At 40.8% G+C, this 18,182-nt stretch overlaps 1 protein-coding gene across 1 annotated transcript; it reads left to right on the top strand.

The window, feature by feature from the left end:
• The first annotated feature begins 7,564 nt into the window (after window positions 1-7,564).
• On the top strand, window positions 7,565-15,401 carry EDN1 (endothelin 1). The gene is made up of 5 exons (XM_021009916.2): window positions 7,565-8,109; window positions 9,787-9,952; window positions 11,814-11,972; window positions 12,145-12,258; window positions 14,153-15,401. The coding sequence occupies exons 1-5, from the start codon at window positions 8,046-8,048 to the stop codon at window positions 14,292-14,294; spliced, it is 645 nt and encodes a 214-aa protein (XP_020865575.1). The 5' UTR covers window positions 7,565-8,045; the 3' UTR covers window positions 14,295-15,401.
• The last annotated feature ends 2,781 nt before the right edge of the window (window positions 15,402-18,182 follow it).

Genomic DNA, 18,182 nt, shown 5'->3' with positions numbered 1-18,182 from the left:
CCCTAGCTGAAGGCACCTTTCTCATCTCTTACCTGAGTTACAGAAATGACTAGTTACAGCTCTGGCTCTTCATTTTGACTTTGTTCTCATCCCCTTTTTCATTCACATTTTCCCACCCCTTATCAGTGTCAGAGATTCTCAGCATTGGAAGGGACCAGAGAGGAAATCTAGTCCAACTTTTACTTGATGGAGATGTCTCCCCACAAAATTCCCTGACAAATTGTTAATCAGTTTTTTTCTGACGACCTCCAGTGAGAAGAAACCCACTCCCCTCTGGAGGCAGCTGATTCCATGTCTAGATTCCTCTAAATATCAAGAAATTGCTCCTTCCATTGGCTTTAAAATTGGCCCTGTGCAGCTTCTACTAGGATCACCTAGGTTCTATCCTCTGGAGTCAAGGAGAAAAATCCTAATTTCTTTTCCATGTGAAGTCCTTCAAGTGCTTAAAGAAGACTATCTTATCTCCCTAGCCTCTTCTCCTTTAGACTCATTGCCTTTTACCTGTTTCTACTTTTATAGTTCACCAAGTCACCATCTTAGATCACCTTGTCCCCCTTTATAAAAAAAAATCAATCTATTGCTTCTGGCCTTCATCCACTATTTTTCATAAGCCTGATACCCCAGTTCTTCCTATCTGAAAAGTCCCTTTGTCCTTCAAAACCTTGCTGAGGAGGCTTCTGTTTCAATGATTTTCCCCCTTAAAATTTACTCCCGGGGTTCCATGATACCCCTTATCAATGCATCAGCTTTTCTTACCATGGTGTGTGCTCAGCCTACTAGTCCTTATAGATTTCTACTTCTGAGTTTAGCCCACCCAGGCAGATTAAAACATAATTGGGAAACATTTAACAAAATAAATAAAAACACAATAGAATGTAGATAATGTTAACATGGGCCAAAGCACTTAGCACAGTGCCTAGAATGTAGTAAGCATGATATAAATGTCACTTGTTGTTGTTAAATATTCGACTGGTTTACCGGCTCCCATTTTTATTTGATTTTGACACCACTACTATAAATGACAATTAAGGAAAGAGAGCATTCTTCCTTTTGCACCAAGTCATGATAAACAAATGAATGGGGAAAATAACTTAGCAATATTAAATAAATGTGAAATAGGAATCTCTGAATTAGATTTTATGTGAAAATTGAGTTTACTCATGATTCTTTCTCCTAAGGCTTTACTGAATTGGCTGAAAGGCAGCTTTTTGAATTCTAGGGAAAAAAAATCACCTTCCTTCTACTTTCCACAATAGATCCACCATATTTCTGTGTCACTGAAACAAGTGATGGCCAGTACCTCCTATTTCTATTTTTAATGAGCTTTTCCATCAGCAGGGAAATAAGAACTATGTGAAGAGTTCTGACTACATTGGAATGAAACCAGAGACCTCTCCCTGCCTAAGATACATATGCAGTTTGCTTTTACTTTTGAAAACATGAGGATGACTAAGAGAACCAAATGAGAGGATGCAACAGCCAGTTCCCTAGAATCTATTCCTCTTGCCATCCTATTCTAGTCTCTGGAAGAATGCCATTATTTACAATGACTTCAAATAACCTTAAATGAATGATTCCTTTGATACCCCAAAAACCTAAATAACCACTTGGTTTTTCTGCCTTGAAGTTTTATTTTATTTTTTTCTTCATTCTACAAACTTGAAACCAGAACAGGAAAAAAGATGACAAACTATGGCTGTGCCTCTAACTGTCTTTCACACCTTGTGAATCTCATAAGCATGAGAGAAAAGAACTAATGCTTAGGTTGTTTATGTTGTATTTGTGTCTGTGTACGTAGGAAACAGAGAAATTTAGTGAGTCAGTTTCTCAATATTAGAGGTGCTATGGCTTGTAGCATGTAAATTCCTTTAAAGCTAGGACCATGTCTAGCTATATGTTACATGCCGACCTTAGCATATGAGTTCTATTAAATTTACTAAAGGTTATATTAAAAAAAAAAAGATATAAATAACCTCACCCCCTCCATTCAGGTGAGAGTAACTCATTATTAAAACCTAAGGAAAAACTTAGAAATTCATTTTAGATGTTTCATTAGTAGTTTATATGTTAGTAGAATGCATTGTTTTAACTTCTTAAAAGGGTCATATGTGGTCATAGATCTGTAGCTAAAAGGGACCTAAGAGTATGACACCTTCATTATAAAGATGCAAGTGAGGAACTTTCAAAATGGAGTTCAACTCAGGGTGCACATTTAGAGAAAATGCTGTAGGTGGAGGGAAAGGAGAGCCGACAAAGAAGAGTTAGTGGGAAGGATAGTGGATAGGAGCCTAGATAACAACCAGAGAGACTCTCTCATTTTCTCTTAGGCTTTTGGATGTCTTTTTCCTTCAAATTAGAAAAAGAAAAGGCATAGAGGAAGAATGTGGCTTGAGAAGCCATGAAATCAAGCTGAGATCATTTTGGAAGATGTTTCATGCAATGATTGGAGTAGGATGGAGGATGATGACTTGGAGTAGGTCCACTTTGGCTGTCATCTCCCCCCCCCCATTCTTCTGGCTCCCTAAGTGTCATGTTTTCCACCTCCTCTCATTTGCCCAAACAGTGGCAATATGTTTAAGGCATTGGCAGATTACACATCTATGCCTCCTGAGTTTTAATGTGAGGCATTTGGTAAGGACCAAGGTGGAAGGATGGAGCTGGGAGAATGGAAGTTTAGAGCTGAAAGAGATTTTTGATATTTTCTAGGTGTCCTCACTTTAAAGATCAGGAAACTGAGACCTAGAGAAGATAGGCATGTTGTTTTTAAGAAAATGGGCATTTTCCTTTAAACTAAAGATTTTCCCATATGTTAAACACTATGCATGAAAGTGTGAAGAAAAGACAGTTGCACAAGCTATATAATTTTAAAATACGTAAGTGATAAACCTGATTTGACAGTCACCACGCTTGCTGTGTTAGATCAGCCATCTTCCTGGGATATTTGTTTATATGACTGCTGAAGGTGTATCATAGCAAGCTTTTTGGTGGTGGTGGGGGAACAAAACAAAAGCAAAAACAAACCGGCATTTCAAAGGGCCAGCCAGAATCATGGAAATAGAGACTCAGTATAGTCAGATTATGATTGGAACTTTTGCAAGTGATGGGCATTGCTACATATGGCTAATTGCATGAATACATATCCGTAAGCCAATTGTTTTTAATATGCATTCACAGTTGCCTCCTACAGTGTGGTTCCTTATTTTTCTTTACTGTGGTTGAGGCAGGCTAACGGCTGCTGCTTGGGTTAAACGCAACATCTCACACTGATGTACCCGCTGGATAAAGTTGCAAATTTTATTACGCAAAAGTTGAGAAATAGCAAAGCTAAAGAGTGCTAAACTGGACACTTTGCTACTGTAGTATCTATTTTCGGAGCTCAGGGTGCTATATTTATAGATATCTATAAATATAAATAGAAAGAAAGAGATACAAAGAAAAATACATTTAAAACAACATTATCAAATAGTTTCCAGTGTCTGAGCTTAACAGTGAGAGCAAGAACAGCAACAATGAATTGTTTCTGTTGGGAAAATGCCCTTCTTTACCTGTCCTTGCCTCTCCCCTTCCTTCCCCGAGGGCTCCCCGGAGAAAAGCATAAAGCTGGAAGCATCTATTTCCCAACGCGTCCCAAAGAGGGGAGGACGAGCTTGGCGTCTTTTCCTTTGTCCCGTTCATTTTGTGTTCCCCTCCCCCGCTGTCCTGTCCCCCTACACACCCCCCCACCGCCCCCGCTGGCATTCCCTCAGGTGGAGGAGCTGGGGGTGGGACATATGGCTTGTAAAACTGGTTTAGACAGGGATCTGGCACCCCCCACTTCTCAGGAAAGTTGTTTGCTGCGCCGCGGCAGCACCAGCGGTCAGCCTGGCAGTGCCTCCCTCCTCCGCTGGGTTCTCTGCACGCTCTTAATGCGGGGCGCAGGGACGAGGATTGAGGGGGGGAGCGATGGATGGAAGGGAGGGAGGATGCAGCTCGTTCTACTTTCTTGGAGGAGAGGGGCTGGCCCTGGGCTCATGGAAAGTCGGAATCCATCTGGGTGGAGGGGAGCTGGTGTTTTCGGAGAGGGGGAGATAAAGCCCTGGCGAGAACGAGCGTGTATTTGTTCCACTCTGATAGAGAGTACCCCGAGACTTGACCAAACCTCTGCAGGAGACAAGGTCCCTGGCCCTGCCCCGAGGTTTATTTATAGCTCAGATAAGGAGCCCGAGATGACACAGACAGCAGAGAGGTGGTGGTGGCTTGGAGAGACGTGTGGGTTGGTTTCATTTTGCTTCATCTCTGGACCTGAGAGCTGGGTCCTGTTGACCCTTCCGGGGGCAGAGATGGGAAGGGTAAGAGACAAGGGATATTTGTTAGAAGCAGGGAGAAGACACCTCTCCCCATTACCTCCCAAGCCGAGGAGGGCGGGGGTTGCAGTTTCCGGGGAGTGCCTGTGGCTGGGGGGGCGCAAAGAGAAGGGGGAGGTTGCACTGAAAGTGCCAGGGGGGTGAAAGAAAGGAGTGTTTGCCCAAACGCATTCCACAGGAGGCCTTTTGTTATCTAGGGGTGTTTCATTGAGTTTTACCCTTGGGAATTTTAGGTCATCTCTTCTCTGCTTGTGGTCTGCCCGGGTGGGTGGAAGAAGCTTGGCAATGTGTCAGGAGCTGCTGCTGCTGCTGCTGCTGCTGCTGCTCTTCCTGCAGCCTGGAGGTGGAGTGACAGCTAACTTTCTTATTGACTTCACCTGGTCCCAAAGGGAGCTATGAGCTGGATGGACCCTGCAGGTCTAGAAGACTCAGCACAGAGCCTGGTTGTCAGGGAAAGAACACTGGCTTTGAAATCAGTAGACCTGGGGTGCAGGGAAAAGTATGCTGAACGTGCAGTCAGGAACACTCAGGTTTCTAGTTCCTCTTCTGGCACCGTCTCGGTGACTACCACCAAGTCACTTAATGTCTGTGAGCCTCGCTTTCCTTAACTATAGAATGGGTATAAATCATGCCTATAATACCTATCAAATAAGATAATACGTATGAAAAAAGCACTTTATAAACTTAAAAGCACTTGCAAATGTCAGATTTTTTTTTTTTAATCCAAGTAACCTTACGCAAAGTATCTAATTTCTCTGGGCTCAGTCTCCATTCTGTTCTAAATCATTTGATCCTATGAATCTTGGGGGCAAAGGGCGACTGCTGTTCAGAAAAAAAAAAAAGAACAGTCTTATAGTGGAAAGAGTGTTGAACCAGGAGGACCTAGATTCCGACACTAGCCACGAGACTTTGAGGAGGACATCTCTGAACTTCATTTACCTCATTTGTAAAATTAGTTAGACCCAATGATTTTTGAGGTTCTTTCCAATCGTAGCTCTATAATCTTATATGTCAATGCTTAACATCACCTAACTCTAAGGCTTGCTGCTTAGGAAATTCTTTTGAAGACTTTAAAACACTATAAAAATTTGAGTACAGTAGAACTTTGTGAGATGTCTCCCTCCCTTTGTAATGGGGTTGGAGAGTGGGAGAGGAGCCTGAATGGGGGCGAAGATTTTTTCCAGTTTGTACATCTAGCTGGGAGTAGCTGGGGGGGGCAGGGAGAGTTTTCCGTGGAGTTTGATAGCCTTTTCTATGAGGCTATCTCACTTCGTTTGGAAATCTATTTGGCCATTTAAAAAATTTTGAGAACCTCCTTACTTTTGTAATTCTGCACAAAGTGGTGATGGAATAAGTATCAAGAATGGTGCACTCAGATGTATAAGGCTAAATCAATAGGATTCAGTTTCACAGTTTGGATGTCTTGGAAAGCTTTTTGTTCTAGAATCTAGTAGGGTCTGATCTGGTGACCAGATCCACTATTCTCCTTTTCCATCTCCTCCTCCCCTTCTTGTTGAGGTGGCCCCAGGATTTAATCCCCCCAGCATTTAAGAGAAAAGTCTCTGATGCAAAATTAATAATACTGCTATTGCTTCTTCCTCCTACTGACACTGCTGAAGCAAAGCAAGATCTTTTGTGGAGACTCCTCAAGAATCCAGTGACAGCAAAAAGGTTGGTTTATGTCTGGCTTCCTTACTTCCACCGGGAGGGAGGGAATGATTTTCTCCTTCAGCTTCTAGTAGTAGAGAATTTTTTTTCCTAGAGGAGAAAAATGGGGGGAAGTGGGGTTGTTGAATTCCATTCTAGTGCTTAAAATTGGGAAGTGTTGACCCACACAAGCCACGTAGAAGTAAAAAAAATAAAAGATTAAATTCTTAGAAAGAATGTCCAATAGGAGGATTTTTCACATTGGGGCAGAGGAAGATGCTGGATTTATAATAGCCAGCCTTGGCAACCTGCTCCATTAGAAAGTACCTGGACCTGATAGTCCATTAATTAACATGACCCTGAAAAAAAACATGACCCTGGACAAGTTAATTGAGATCATAGCTTTGTACTGGAAGGGACATTAGAGGTAATTTAGGCCCATCCTCTTATTTTACTGATGGGGAAACTAAGACTCAGAGAGGTTAAAGTAGTAGAGTTGGGATGTGAATCCAGGCCTTCCAACTCCCACTGTAGTCCTCTTTGCCTTATTCCACATTGCGTTTTAAGCTAGTTTCTTTGAGGGTAAAGGTCTGATAAAAGTAATATTAATTTCTTAAAGTGTTTAGCATTGTATACTTTTCTACGGACTTTGACATCTATTACTATATCTACTATGTATCACAAGCAATTGATCAAGGTAATAGATGTGAAATTCCTTGGAAAAGTTTAAAGTTTTATTCAAATGTGAGGTCTTATCTCATTCCTCTGCCCAGGCATGGAAAATTCCTGTCTTCTCTTCCTCTCTCTTCTCCTCCCCTCCCCACCCCAAAAAACCTCCCTCCCTGTCTACTAGTGCCAAAAAGAAACCAAGAAATCTCTTAGGTGGAATATTCACAGCCCTGCTGGGGTATTTACTTGATCTTCTTCTGCCCTCCCCAATAGAGTTACTTTCTGTCATTCTGAAGCCATCCTTCTACTTTCTTTCCAATCAAATATCAGCTCCGTTTGTTCTTCATATCACCCTTATGTTTCCCACCCCCACCATAGTCCAGAGGAATGTCTTCCTGATTTACTGATATTGAAATGATATATAAAAGGGTTTAAGAAAATCTTTCCCTTCTTACCACTTTCAATAACCTCTTCCCCCAACATTTCTGAGATCTTAAAAAAAAAGAAACAGGGGGAGAGGCTGAAGAAATGGATAGAATGAGGGAATTATAATGATATTGCTGCTGGAAGAATAAGAAAATTATTACCATTGCCAAATAATTCCGTGAGGGGGAAAGGGAAGTAAAAAAAAGAGAGAGGCTTCCCCTGTTTGCCTAAGTGTTCTAAAAATCAGGAAAGACAAAAAAGGGGAAAAAACCCAACAACAATTCAAAAAAAAACTTCGAATAACAATACAATCCATTTAAACTGTGGCTCATACTTTTCATACCAATCTCATGACTTTTTTTTTTTTTATTCCCTAGTCTGATTCTTGAACTCTGGAGCTGGCAGCGTTGTGAAGGGGAAGTAGAATCTGACACTGCACCAGCAGGTTTACCAAAGGTCTCTAATGGGTATTTTCTTTTTCTTAGCCCTGCCCCTGAATTGTCAGACGGCGTCTGCCTCTCTGAAGTTTGCAGTGATTTCCTTTCCAGGCTGGCCTTATCTTGGTCCGCACGTTGCTGCCTCTTGGTGACTAATAACACAATAACATTGTCTCAGGATAGAAAAAAAAAAGTCTGAGCTGTTTACTCGCTCTATGGGGGTTCAGTATAAAAAGGAGGCAGAGAGCTGTCCAAGCCAGACTGGCTTCTGCATGAGCGCTGAAAGTCACTGAAAAGATCGTCGGGTTTCTAGTGCAGCTCACTGGACGATCGCGGAATTTTCAGACCTTTTGGATTGCCTTCTCTCCCGGCAGACGCAGAAGCTTTTCTTTTTCTCTTGCTCTGGACACCCAGACTGAAGAAAACTTTGGGTATCTGAATATCAGAAGTAGTTCAGGGTGAAATTGAAGTTGGTTTTGTGTGTTTTAATTTGAGCTTAGCTGGCAGAGGAGGTGTTTTCAGAATGGATTATTTCCAGATGATTTTCTCCCTGCTGTTTGTGGTTTTCCAAGGAGCTCCAGACACAGGTAGGCATGCTGGCTTGTAAGCTTCTGAGTATTAATGACTTAATTATCCACTTTAGTGCTTTTCTTGCTTGCCTCCCTCCCCTTATCCTTTACTATTGTGGCTCATAGATCAAATGTCTGGGAATTACTGTCTATAGCTACCAAATCGTGGAGTGAAAAATAATGAATAAGTAAGTTGCATATGTGCACAGTATGACAGTATATCGTTGGGTTTATTTATGCAAAGCAATTTTGTTGGTCTTTTCTCTATCGCTAAAGAACATTCAAATGTTGGACAAAATTTAAGCATAGTGCACATGTGTAATATACCTGTATTAATGCACAGAAGTATAAATATTACTATCACATAATGTTGTTGCTGATACTAACATGTCAGTATGTGTGATATTAGAGAGTGTTTCAACCTGAAGCTATGGAATTTTGTTCAAGTCTGATTCAGTGAGCACATGAGCAGAAACATCACCTAGAATACGGTCTGTTGAATAAACCCCCCCAGGTGGTTTCAGGGTGAGAGCAGATGCTTTCTTCCAATCTCGTCATTATTGACTTTAGTTTTACTTCTGGCAGGTTTTTGGCACTCAGCACAACGTGAGCTCTATTTACAGTTTTATTCACTTGTCTTGGGAGAGAGATAGGATAAATCTAGGTTACATGAAGATTTAACTTTGTGAGTGTGTACCTGTGTGCATGTTTGGCTTGCTGTCTGTGTGACCCAGACCAGAGGGAGTGGATGACAAGGAATAAAAACCTTGTCATGCATTTGTCTGATCACTGGAAATCTGCTGGGCAAGTCAGTTTCTGCAGCCAAAAGCCATCTAAAGAGCTAGCAAGGAGAGAGAATGCTGCAGGATCTAGTAGGAGGGTCTGAATATACTCCTCACAAACTGTGCTTTTTATTACAAACTCAGGACCTGGTATTAAAAATCTCTTTTTTGAGGCACAACAGTTTGGGAACCCTGTTGCTTAGATCAGGTTCCCAAAACTTCTCTTGAGTTTAGCCTAAGAACAGCAGCCTCCTAAGGCTTTTTAGATACTTTCTGAAATCTATGCTTTGGAGCTCATGTCTCCTCTCTCCCAGAAATGCTTCTCCCTTCTCCCTTCTCTATAGTCTCTGACTATATTAGAGAGGAAAGCAGATTTGGAGTAAGGTGGGAGATAACAGTGATTACTCTATAAAAGTTGATGTTAGTAGGTCACTAAAAGCTGTAAAAACAAAGTAATTTGTACATACATACATACATACATACATATATATGTATATATATATGTATGTATGTATGTATATATATATATGGAGTAGTATATGAAGGGAGACTGGTATATGGGAATACCAGGTACCCTTTCTTAAAAATCAGGGGCAATTTAAAGGTCATTATCCAAACCCAAACCAAATTTATAACAGGAAGAATTTCTTGAAACACTAAGGGGCTTCATAAAGTAGCTTCTTGAGGCATTTGTTTTCCCATGTTTCTGATACTAGAGTGGATAAGGCAAAGCAAAGCATTTAGGTTATGTAGGGAAGAAAAAAGAGTTCATTTCATGTATTTTCCCCCCAAAAGCAGTGTGCTTCATCCAAAGCAGCTAGGTATGAGTCAAATGCTAAAATTCCATGTATTTCTGTGGCTCTAAGATGAAGTTGGTTGGCTCATCCCACTCTCCTCTTTATCTCTCTTTTAGCTTTTGGTGCTGAGCTCAGCACAGAAGCCCAATCTGGTGGGGCCAACCAACCTCCCAGTGCACCCTGGAGGTCTCGCCGGTCTAAACGCTGCTCCTGCTCGTCATTGTTGGATAAAGAGTGCGTGTACTTCTGCCACCTGGACATCATTTGGATCAACACTCCCGAGTAAGTCTCTAGAGGGCATTGTAACTCTAGTCATTCATTCTAGCCCTAGTTGAAACTATAGCTTCTTTCCTGGGGAGCTCCTTGTTAGGTTTCTAGAAACTAATACATCTGAAGAGATTTAGTGCCTTTCTGGAATGCCATTCTTCCATTAAAAAACAAAACAACAACACAGGACAGTCTAGCGATAGAGTGGAAAGGATTCTCTAGACCACTGGTTCCACCTACCTGTCAGTCAGATAGGTAGTTATTGATAGATAGGAAGAGTCTGATACATGTGGGACACTGTGGCAAGATTTAAAGATAAGCGACTTTATATCAGTGCCTCAGAAAGAAATTCTCCAAGATGTTATACCAGCTGAGGCTTGGAAAATGAGTTCTCAGGACTGCATGTGGTAGATTCAATTTGTTTTCCTTATGGAAACGATTAATCCTTAGTAAGAATACTAATGATCATTAAGAATTATATAAAATCATAGCATTTTACTGGTGGAGGGAGCCTGGATCACCATCTAGGTATGGGATCATCCATCTAGAGCTAGAAGGGGCCTCAGAAGGTTTTTAGTCCAATTCCCTCATTTTACAGCTGAGAAAACTGAGACCCAAGGAGATCACACTAATAGTAAGCCTCAAAAGTGGGATTTGAGTCAGGCCCTCTGCCTCCAATATCCACTTTCCACTATACTACTGAGCCCAAGAGATTCAAAAATAATTCACTTACAGCCATGCAGTGAGTTAAGAGCCAGCTAGGTAGCACATTGGATAGAACACTGGGCTTGGAGGCAGGAAGACCTGAGTGCAAATCCAACCTTAGACACTTCTAGTTGTATGACCCTGCGCAAGTCACTTAAATCTGTTTGCCTCAGCTTCCTCATCTGTGAAATAAACTGGAAAAGGAAACAGAAAACCACTTCAGTACCATTGCCAAGAAAACCCCAAAAGGGGTCAATGAAGAGTCAAACATTATAGCAACACAGTGAGTTAGAGTTACTGTGTTGAATAAGAATTGGAACCCATGTCTCCTCACTCTCAATTCTGAACTCTTTCCATTTAGAAGGAACTATTTTAGAAGAATATGCATCCTCCCTCCCCATTTGTTTTTCTCCAAACAACTGTAAGCAAAAACACATCTAATATCCACGATGTCCTAGTTTAGCTTAGGGATGACTGAAAAATCCTAATAAGCATTACCTGAGTAAAGAGATCTTTTTTAAGGGTAGGGTTTCATCTCGTAGGTGAGAATCAAATCAGATACATTGGACGCTATTAGATATTCTGCTGGCCAGGATCATCTCACAGAGACATTTGATAACAATATCAAAAGCTTCTGACCTAGGGATATAAATCAGGCAGAGTTTTAGAGTCTCCTCTTCTGGAAGGAGTTGGGGCTTACTTCTGGTAGGAGTTTGCTGTGTACAATCTGGAGCCTGAAGTTGATGGGATTCAATAATCCCATGTGTTGTGGTGCTTCACTGAAATCCAAGGTGGGGGTAAAGATCTGTGTAGAACATCAGCAGAATAAGAAAATGTGAAACAGACACCAGAGTCACTTATGTGTTGACTTTTAATAATTTTGGACTCAAAAAAAATGCTTATGGAAAGAGGAATTTGAATCTCATTAAGAGCTGAATTACACTGGGAGCAGTAGGATAATGTGCACATTATACACATTCTGAACAAGCAGTTGACATGCCCCTGAAGGTCCTACCTTTTGTATTGACAACTTTATGCTGCCAAAAACCTTGGGTCAGATGAGCTCTTTGTATTACTTAAGGGGATAAATATACCCTGTTATTATATGACCATGCTATTTTGAGGGCAATCAATTATGCTAACATCTACTTTTTTCTTCTTTTAAACCTAGGCACACAGTTCCATATGGACTTGGAAGCCCTTCTCGATCCAAACGATCCCTAGAAGATTCACTTCTTACTGAGACAGCAGACTCCAGGAAGAGATGCCAATGTTCCAGCCAAAAAGACAAGAAATGCTGGGTCTTTTGCCAAGCAGGAAAGGAACTCTGGTGGGTAAAGACACCTTTCCCTTTTAGTCAACTTTGTAGACACCCAGACCTCTGCACAATCTAATATTACAATTCTAGCCTTGGAAAAAGATATTCATTGTGTTGAAATATAGCCCCAGAGGGGCAGAGTTGACAATACAATTGCTTTAACTTTTTTCTTTCACTCTCTCAGGGCCCAAAACACTCTGAAGAAAGCCTGGAAGGAACCTAAGAAAGGAAAAGATTGCATTGGTCATGGACTGAAGTGTGTGCACCAGCAGCTTGTGAATAGCAAGAAAATGAGAAGGTGAGAGGGTTTTCAGTGACACAGAAAAGGTCCTTTCATTAGAAGTGAAAATATCAGCTAAGTAACCTTCTGTTGCAAGGAGGTTCACAGAAGTTGGGGAACCCCCTCAGTTGAAGAGCTCTGTGGTTGGTAGCTAAAATAGGGCAGAGGAGCCATCTTGACATTTAATTTTGGGGTTATGAATATAAATGCAGGGTGCTGCCCCCCTCATGCACATTTGCGGTTTTGTGGAGCACTTGCAGTCACATCCCAATCTTACTACAGAGCTCCTTGTGAGGAAACTTGCTGCCTTCCCTGAGGGGGAAAAATATCCCTTTTCAAAGAGAATCCCTTTTCATATACTTGTCATGTGGATCTAGGCTTTTCAAAGGGAGAAATTTATTCATATGGCCATCCATGAGGAAAATAAAGTTATTAGGCAGGGTTGGTAAGATTTGGAACATACTGTTTTGTATGTGGGGGTGGGGCTGGAGTTAGCAAGGAGGAGGGAGTTGTTATTGTTTTTAAATAATAAGGGACTCTATTTGGCAGATAACCAGTGTCAATCCAGACTAGTTCTGCTTGCTTCCCCTCTCCTCCCTCCCTTTTTTAGTCATGACATAAGAGTGGAGGGAAGATTTAAATCAGGCAGAACCATTAAAATCACATCAGAGCCCCTTTAACACGATGAAACCTCCAAACCCCTAACATTTGGGTTTTGTGTGCCCAGGGGATCTGCCACATGTTCTGCATTTTCCTATTAGGGTCAAAGGCAATATTTCCTGGAAATTCAGTGGCAAGAAGTTCTGTGGTCAGAGTGTACTGAGCATGGGCCTAAAGTCAGGGACTTCTGACCTGTTTACTACTAACTTCTGTTGCCTTTACCAATCACTTTTTTTTTATACTTTACCAATCACGCTATTACTTTAGTCTCTCAGTTTCTTTCAAATAAGACTAATTCTACCTGCCTAGAGTGAAGTGGATTACTGAACCACAATTTGTAAAATGATTTGAAAGTCTTAACATTCTTGGGACTGAGTTTCCTCATCTGTAAAATTAGGGTTTTGTGTTGGATGATCTCTCATGTTCCCTATGATCCAATTCTAAATCCTGTCAGCTGTTAATCGTCAAGGTGTCAGTCTCAATGAAGTAAACTAGCCTCTCAAAATTAAGTAACATGTACATAGTGCTTTAAGCTTTGTAAAGCCCTTTACACATGTCAGTATTGCAAGTATTACTACTCCCATTTTACAGATGAGAAAACTGTGGTTATTAGAGATCATATAAATTGCCCAGGGTAACCTAGCTAGTAAGTGCATGATGTGAGCTATAATGAACACAAGTCTTTTCCCAAGCCCAAGCACTATCCATTATGCTATGCTGCCCTCAAAGTAGCTCTCCACTCCTAACCCTGGTCCCCCAAATAGTAGACCTGCAGAAACTTTTCTTTACCTGACACAATCTGCTCTAGGCTCACCTAGACACATCCTTTCTCCCCTCTCCTCCCACCTACTTCATTCTATTGCTTTCTGTTTCTTTCATCCCGGAGGAGACTAGTTGCCTTCTGAAGATAAACTGAGTTTCTCAATGAAAAGAGTCCTGTGAAAAAAAGAACAAAGGAGACAAAAAAGTTTCCTTTAAGCCCCGTACTTAATTTCCATTAGATTTACCAGATTTTTTTGCCTGTTCTGATCATACAGAGATCCTACTTTCATAGCTTTCAATAGACATTTTCTGAGTTTTGTTTTGTTTTGTTTGGGAAGGTGGTAGGATTCTGCTCTAGTTTTGTGGTGAGAAGAATTTAGGAATCAGATTGAGATTGATTTTTCTCTCCATGATGATTTGATGTATTTCCTTGATCCTGATATGTTCACAAGCTTTGTTGACAAAGTTTGCTCTTGTCTTGTTTTAACAGGTTGGAGGCCATCAGCAATAGCATCAAAGCATCTTTTCACATTGCAAAGCAGAGGGCTGAGCTCCACAAAGCAAAGAGAGTAACCCATAACCGAGCACATCTAACGCAAAGCATTTGGGACCGCCTGAAGACAACATCTTAGTTAAGAGATCTCTATGGTTCATCCTCATGTACTCTGGCTGGCAAAGCAGGGTGGCATCTTCCCTGCTTTGGCCATTCTTTGTTCCAGATTGGCAAAGGACTGGGGACCCTTGTTCCAAACATTCCAAGAAAGGTAGAGGAGTTCCTGAAATCTGTCTTCATTTGCTTCTGTGAGCAATTGAAAGCTTTGCTCCTCCTCATCCAGGAATGTAAATGGATGGCTGACTGGGGGCCAATCTGGGAGAAAACAAAGACTAAGTAATATATTAATTAGTGATACATCTGTCAGGAGGAGGAGAGGAGACAACACATTTGGATGGAGCTTCTGAAGAGAGGGTCCGAAGGGGAGTGTGTGTCTGGCTCAAATGTCTGGCAGATTTCAGGGAGAAACTCCAAAGTTCCATGAGAAGATTTTGCAAGGAATGCACAAATTGGAAACACATGCCATGGAGAGACACCCAAGTTAGAAATCAAAGATACTATTTTTCAATTCATAAAAATGCAGAACTGAAAGAAACTATACTACTGTATATTGGATGTGTTTCATGAATACGAGTCTACCTCACCTGTATTGCACTCCTGCAGAAGTATTTCACCACATTGTTTTGCCTTTACTCATTGCTCCCTGCTTCCCCTTCCCTTCCCCCTTCCCAAATAAAACCCATCCTCTGGCCTCATAGAAGTCCAGTTTGAGCAATAGTAGACATCACAATTTGGTGATGATCTACTCTATTTGATGCATATGAGAAAAGGTCACTGAACCAGGTAGCTGATTCCCCTAGTTTCCTCTTTATTGTAAAAGTGCTGATAAAGAGTTCATGAAAAATGCTAAGCAGTGAAAATTGGGTATACTTTAGAGCAGCAAAACCATTTACCTTATTGGAACTGGCTAATGGAGATTGAATTAAATTTTATGATGTACTTATTTTTTTATAGATATTTATATTCAGACAATTTATTCCTTATATTTACCATGTTAAATATATGTTGGGGCAGGCCATATTGGTCTATGCATGGTTTATGTATTTCTGAATGAAATTGAAATTGAGAAATGCTTTTTGCCTGTCAAGGTAATTGACCTTAGAAATAAATATTTTTCCCTACTCTACTGGTTTGATGTTATTGTTTTATAATTCCCAAGAGCAGGTAAAACTTGTAAAAGGCATGAAGAGTATATAAATTGAAGAATCTTTTCTTCCTAGGGTGCCTTGATCTTGTAACTTTTCTAGAGAAGTAACAAGTGGATTAATATTTTAGATTCTTTCTGGCTCTTCTATAAGGGCCTTGGTCTATCTAGTGAAGGAAGACTATGAAGAGGTCCTATAGAAATGTCAGCAAGAACTTCAACAGCTCTCAGTTGCCATCATCCCCCCCCCCCCAATAATGGATGGTGTTGAAAGGGCTGAAGAGTAGCTCATCCCTTTCCACTCATCTTTAATTTTGACCTACTGTGGATACTATGCATAATCTTTGCTCAACACATAATTGTTAATGGTAATTGCCAGTTTCATAGGGATGAGGTGAAAGTCAGTGGTCAAAATCCAGAACTAATGTCAAAGGGCACATCTTTAATCCTCAATAATTAATCAGTTATAGAGCAGCTATAGCCTAGGTGCTGAGGATATAAATGCAAAAGTGAGATATTCCCTGGCCTCAAAAAGCTTACATTTTATTAGGGGAACACAGTATGTTCACAGCCAAATAAATACAGAATGTGTGTGTGTGTGTGTGTGTGTGTGTGTGTGTGTGTGTGTGTGTACATACACATGAAGGGAATTGGTGGAGGAACTCAGCTAATTGGGAGAAGGAGCATCAAAAATGACCTTTAAAGAAGGTAGCACTTGAGTCTTGAAGGAAGCTGGAGGTTCCGAGGGGTGGAGATGTGGAGAGAGAGAATTACGGGTTGTCCTATACAAAGGAAAGGAAATGGAATGAAATATGTGGGGAATGTGAGGTAATGCAATCATCATAGAGCCAGAATGTGAAGGGATTTCGATACCCAAGTGAGGAATTTTCATTTTATCCTAAAGGCAATGAGGAGCTTCTTGAATGGTAGGGGGCTGGTGTTGGTGGTAGGGTGGAGTGTCACTATCACACATGCTTGAGGACCATTAGGTTAGCAACTGTGTGGAGGATGAGTTAGAGAGGAGAAAGACATAAAGAGAAAGACCAATTAAAAGACCATTGAAATAGTCTAGGTGAGTGAGAAGTTGTAAGGGTCTGGACTAGGATGCCTGTTGAATGAGGAGAGATTGTTGATGAATTTGAATCAACACTTAGTGATGAATTGAATATGGGGTGTGAATGAGAATGAAGAGATGAGGATGCCTAGTTTGGGAACTTGGGTGGTAGAAGAATGGTGGTACCCTTGACAGAAATAGTGAAATTGGAAAGAAGGATGAGTTCAAAGGGAGAGAAAATGAAGTCTCTTTTAGATATGTTATGTTTTAGATTCCTATGGGACACCCAGAGATAGGTATCCATCAGGCAGTTGAAAATGTGAGACTGAAGCTCAGGAGGGGGATTAGGGCTAGATATGTAGCTTTTGGAGACATCTGCAGAGATGATAGTTGAACCTTAGGAGCTATCACCATTTTCTCTTTCCCTCAATTTCAATTCTTTAGGCTTAGTTTTCTGTTCTGGGAAATGTATCAAGAAATCATAACTCTGCACATGTGGGATTGCTTATTGTTATAACAAACATATTGTACCCAATATTTAACAAATTCTGTGACAAGAAAACAATCATTAAAGGTATAGTTTAGGGATAAATTGTTGCATACAACATGGAGCATGAGTGGATCCCTGATAATTTAGAGTGATACGTGTTTTTGGATGGTGTACTTTCCCTGTAGCTAAGCCTGTAACCTGACTACTTCTGCCTGATCCCACATGTGCTCTGACTTTCTGCTGATGGTCATGCATATTAATACTTAAAACTGCTGCTGGGCCTAGATTCCTGGGGCATTTTGCCCTTTCCCTCTCCACTAAGAGGCTTCTTCCATCTCTAGAACCTCAGTGATCCAAATAGGGTTCAGTCCTGGAGAAGTATGATGACCTGAAAGAAGAATTAGACTCCTTTTTTTTTTAATATAACTTTGGCTCATTATTTTCTCACACTTTTGCCCCAGGGAACTTTGTTTTTGGTTCATGTCTAGGGTGCCCCTGAAGAAGAAAGTAGAATGGTATTCAATCTATAATGTAAATCAGGTATGGGACAGGTATTAATTTTCTACACACAAAATAAAATTTGACCCAAAAGCCTCTCACAAGCAAACATTGACAGAAAAGCTAGTTGAAAAAGCAACAGTAATAACTACTGTTATTCTCTATTTAGAAACACTTAAGACTGTAAAAACAAATATTCATCAGAGACTAGTGAATAAGCATCTTACATTTCACCTCAGCTCTGCACTGACCTCCTCAAGACAAATGCCTTCTGGCAAGGAGTCTGGCGAGGGAATGGGCTCCTCTTCCAAATGGTAATTATCTTCCCAAAGAGTGATGGAGTTGTTGCCAGGAATGACTTCTCAAGTGTAGTCATCACTCATTCAGATTCTCTCAGCCCCACAAACTCACAAGACTGCCTCTAAGCCCTGCCTTTCTGCCCAATTTCTAAACATTTTTATTTAAAGGTCTGAGTCCCAAATTCTATCCCTCCCTTCCCCTTTCCCTGAAAGAATAAGGAATCAGATATAGGTTATACATGTGCAATCATGTAAAACATTTACATATTAGTAATATTATGCAAGAAGACTAGAAAGAATGAAAGGAAGAAAGCAAAAATAGCATGCTTCAGTCTGTATTCAATCAATATCACTTCTTTGTCTGGAGGCAGATAGTATGCTTCATCATTAGTCCTTTGGGATTGTCTTGGATCACTGTATTT

The sequence above is a fragment of the Phascolarctos cinereus genome, unplaced genomic scaffold, assembly GCF_003287225.1.
Source record: "Phascolarctos cinereus isolate Bilbo 61053 unplaced genomic scaffold, phaCin_HiC Scaffold_4;HRSCAF=312, whole genome shotgun sequence".
Taxonomy (NCBI): Eukaryota; Metazoa; Chordata; class Mammalia; order Diprotodontia; family Phascolarctidae; genus Phascolarctos; species Phascolarctos cinereus.
This window is presented reverse-complemented; position numbering and strand designations above follow the sequence as displayed.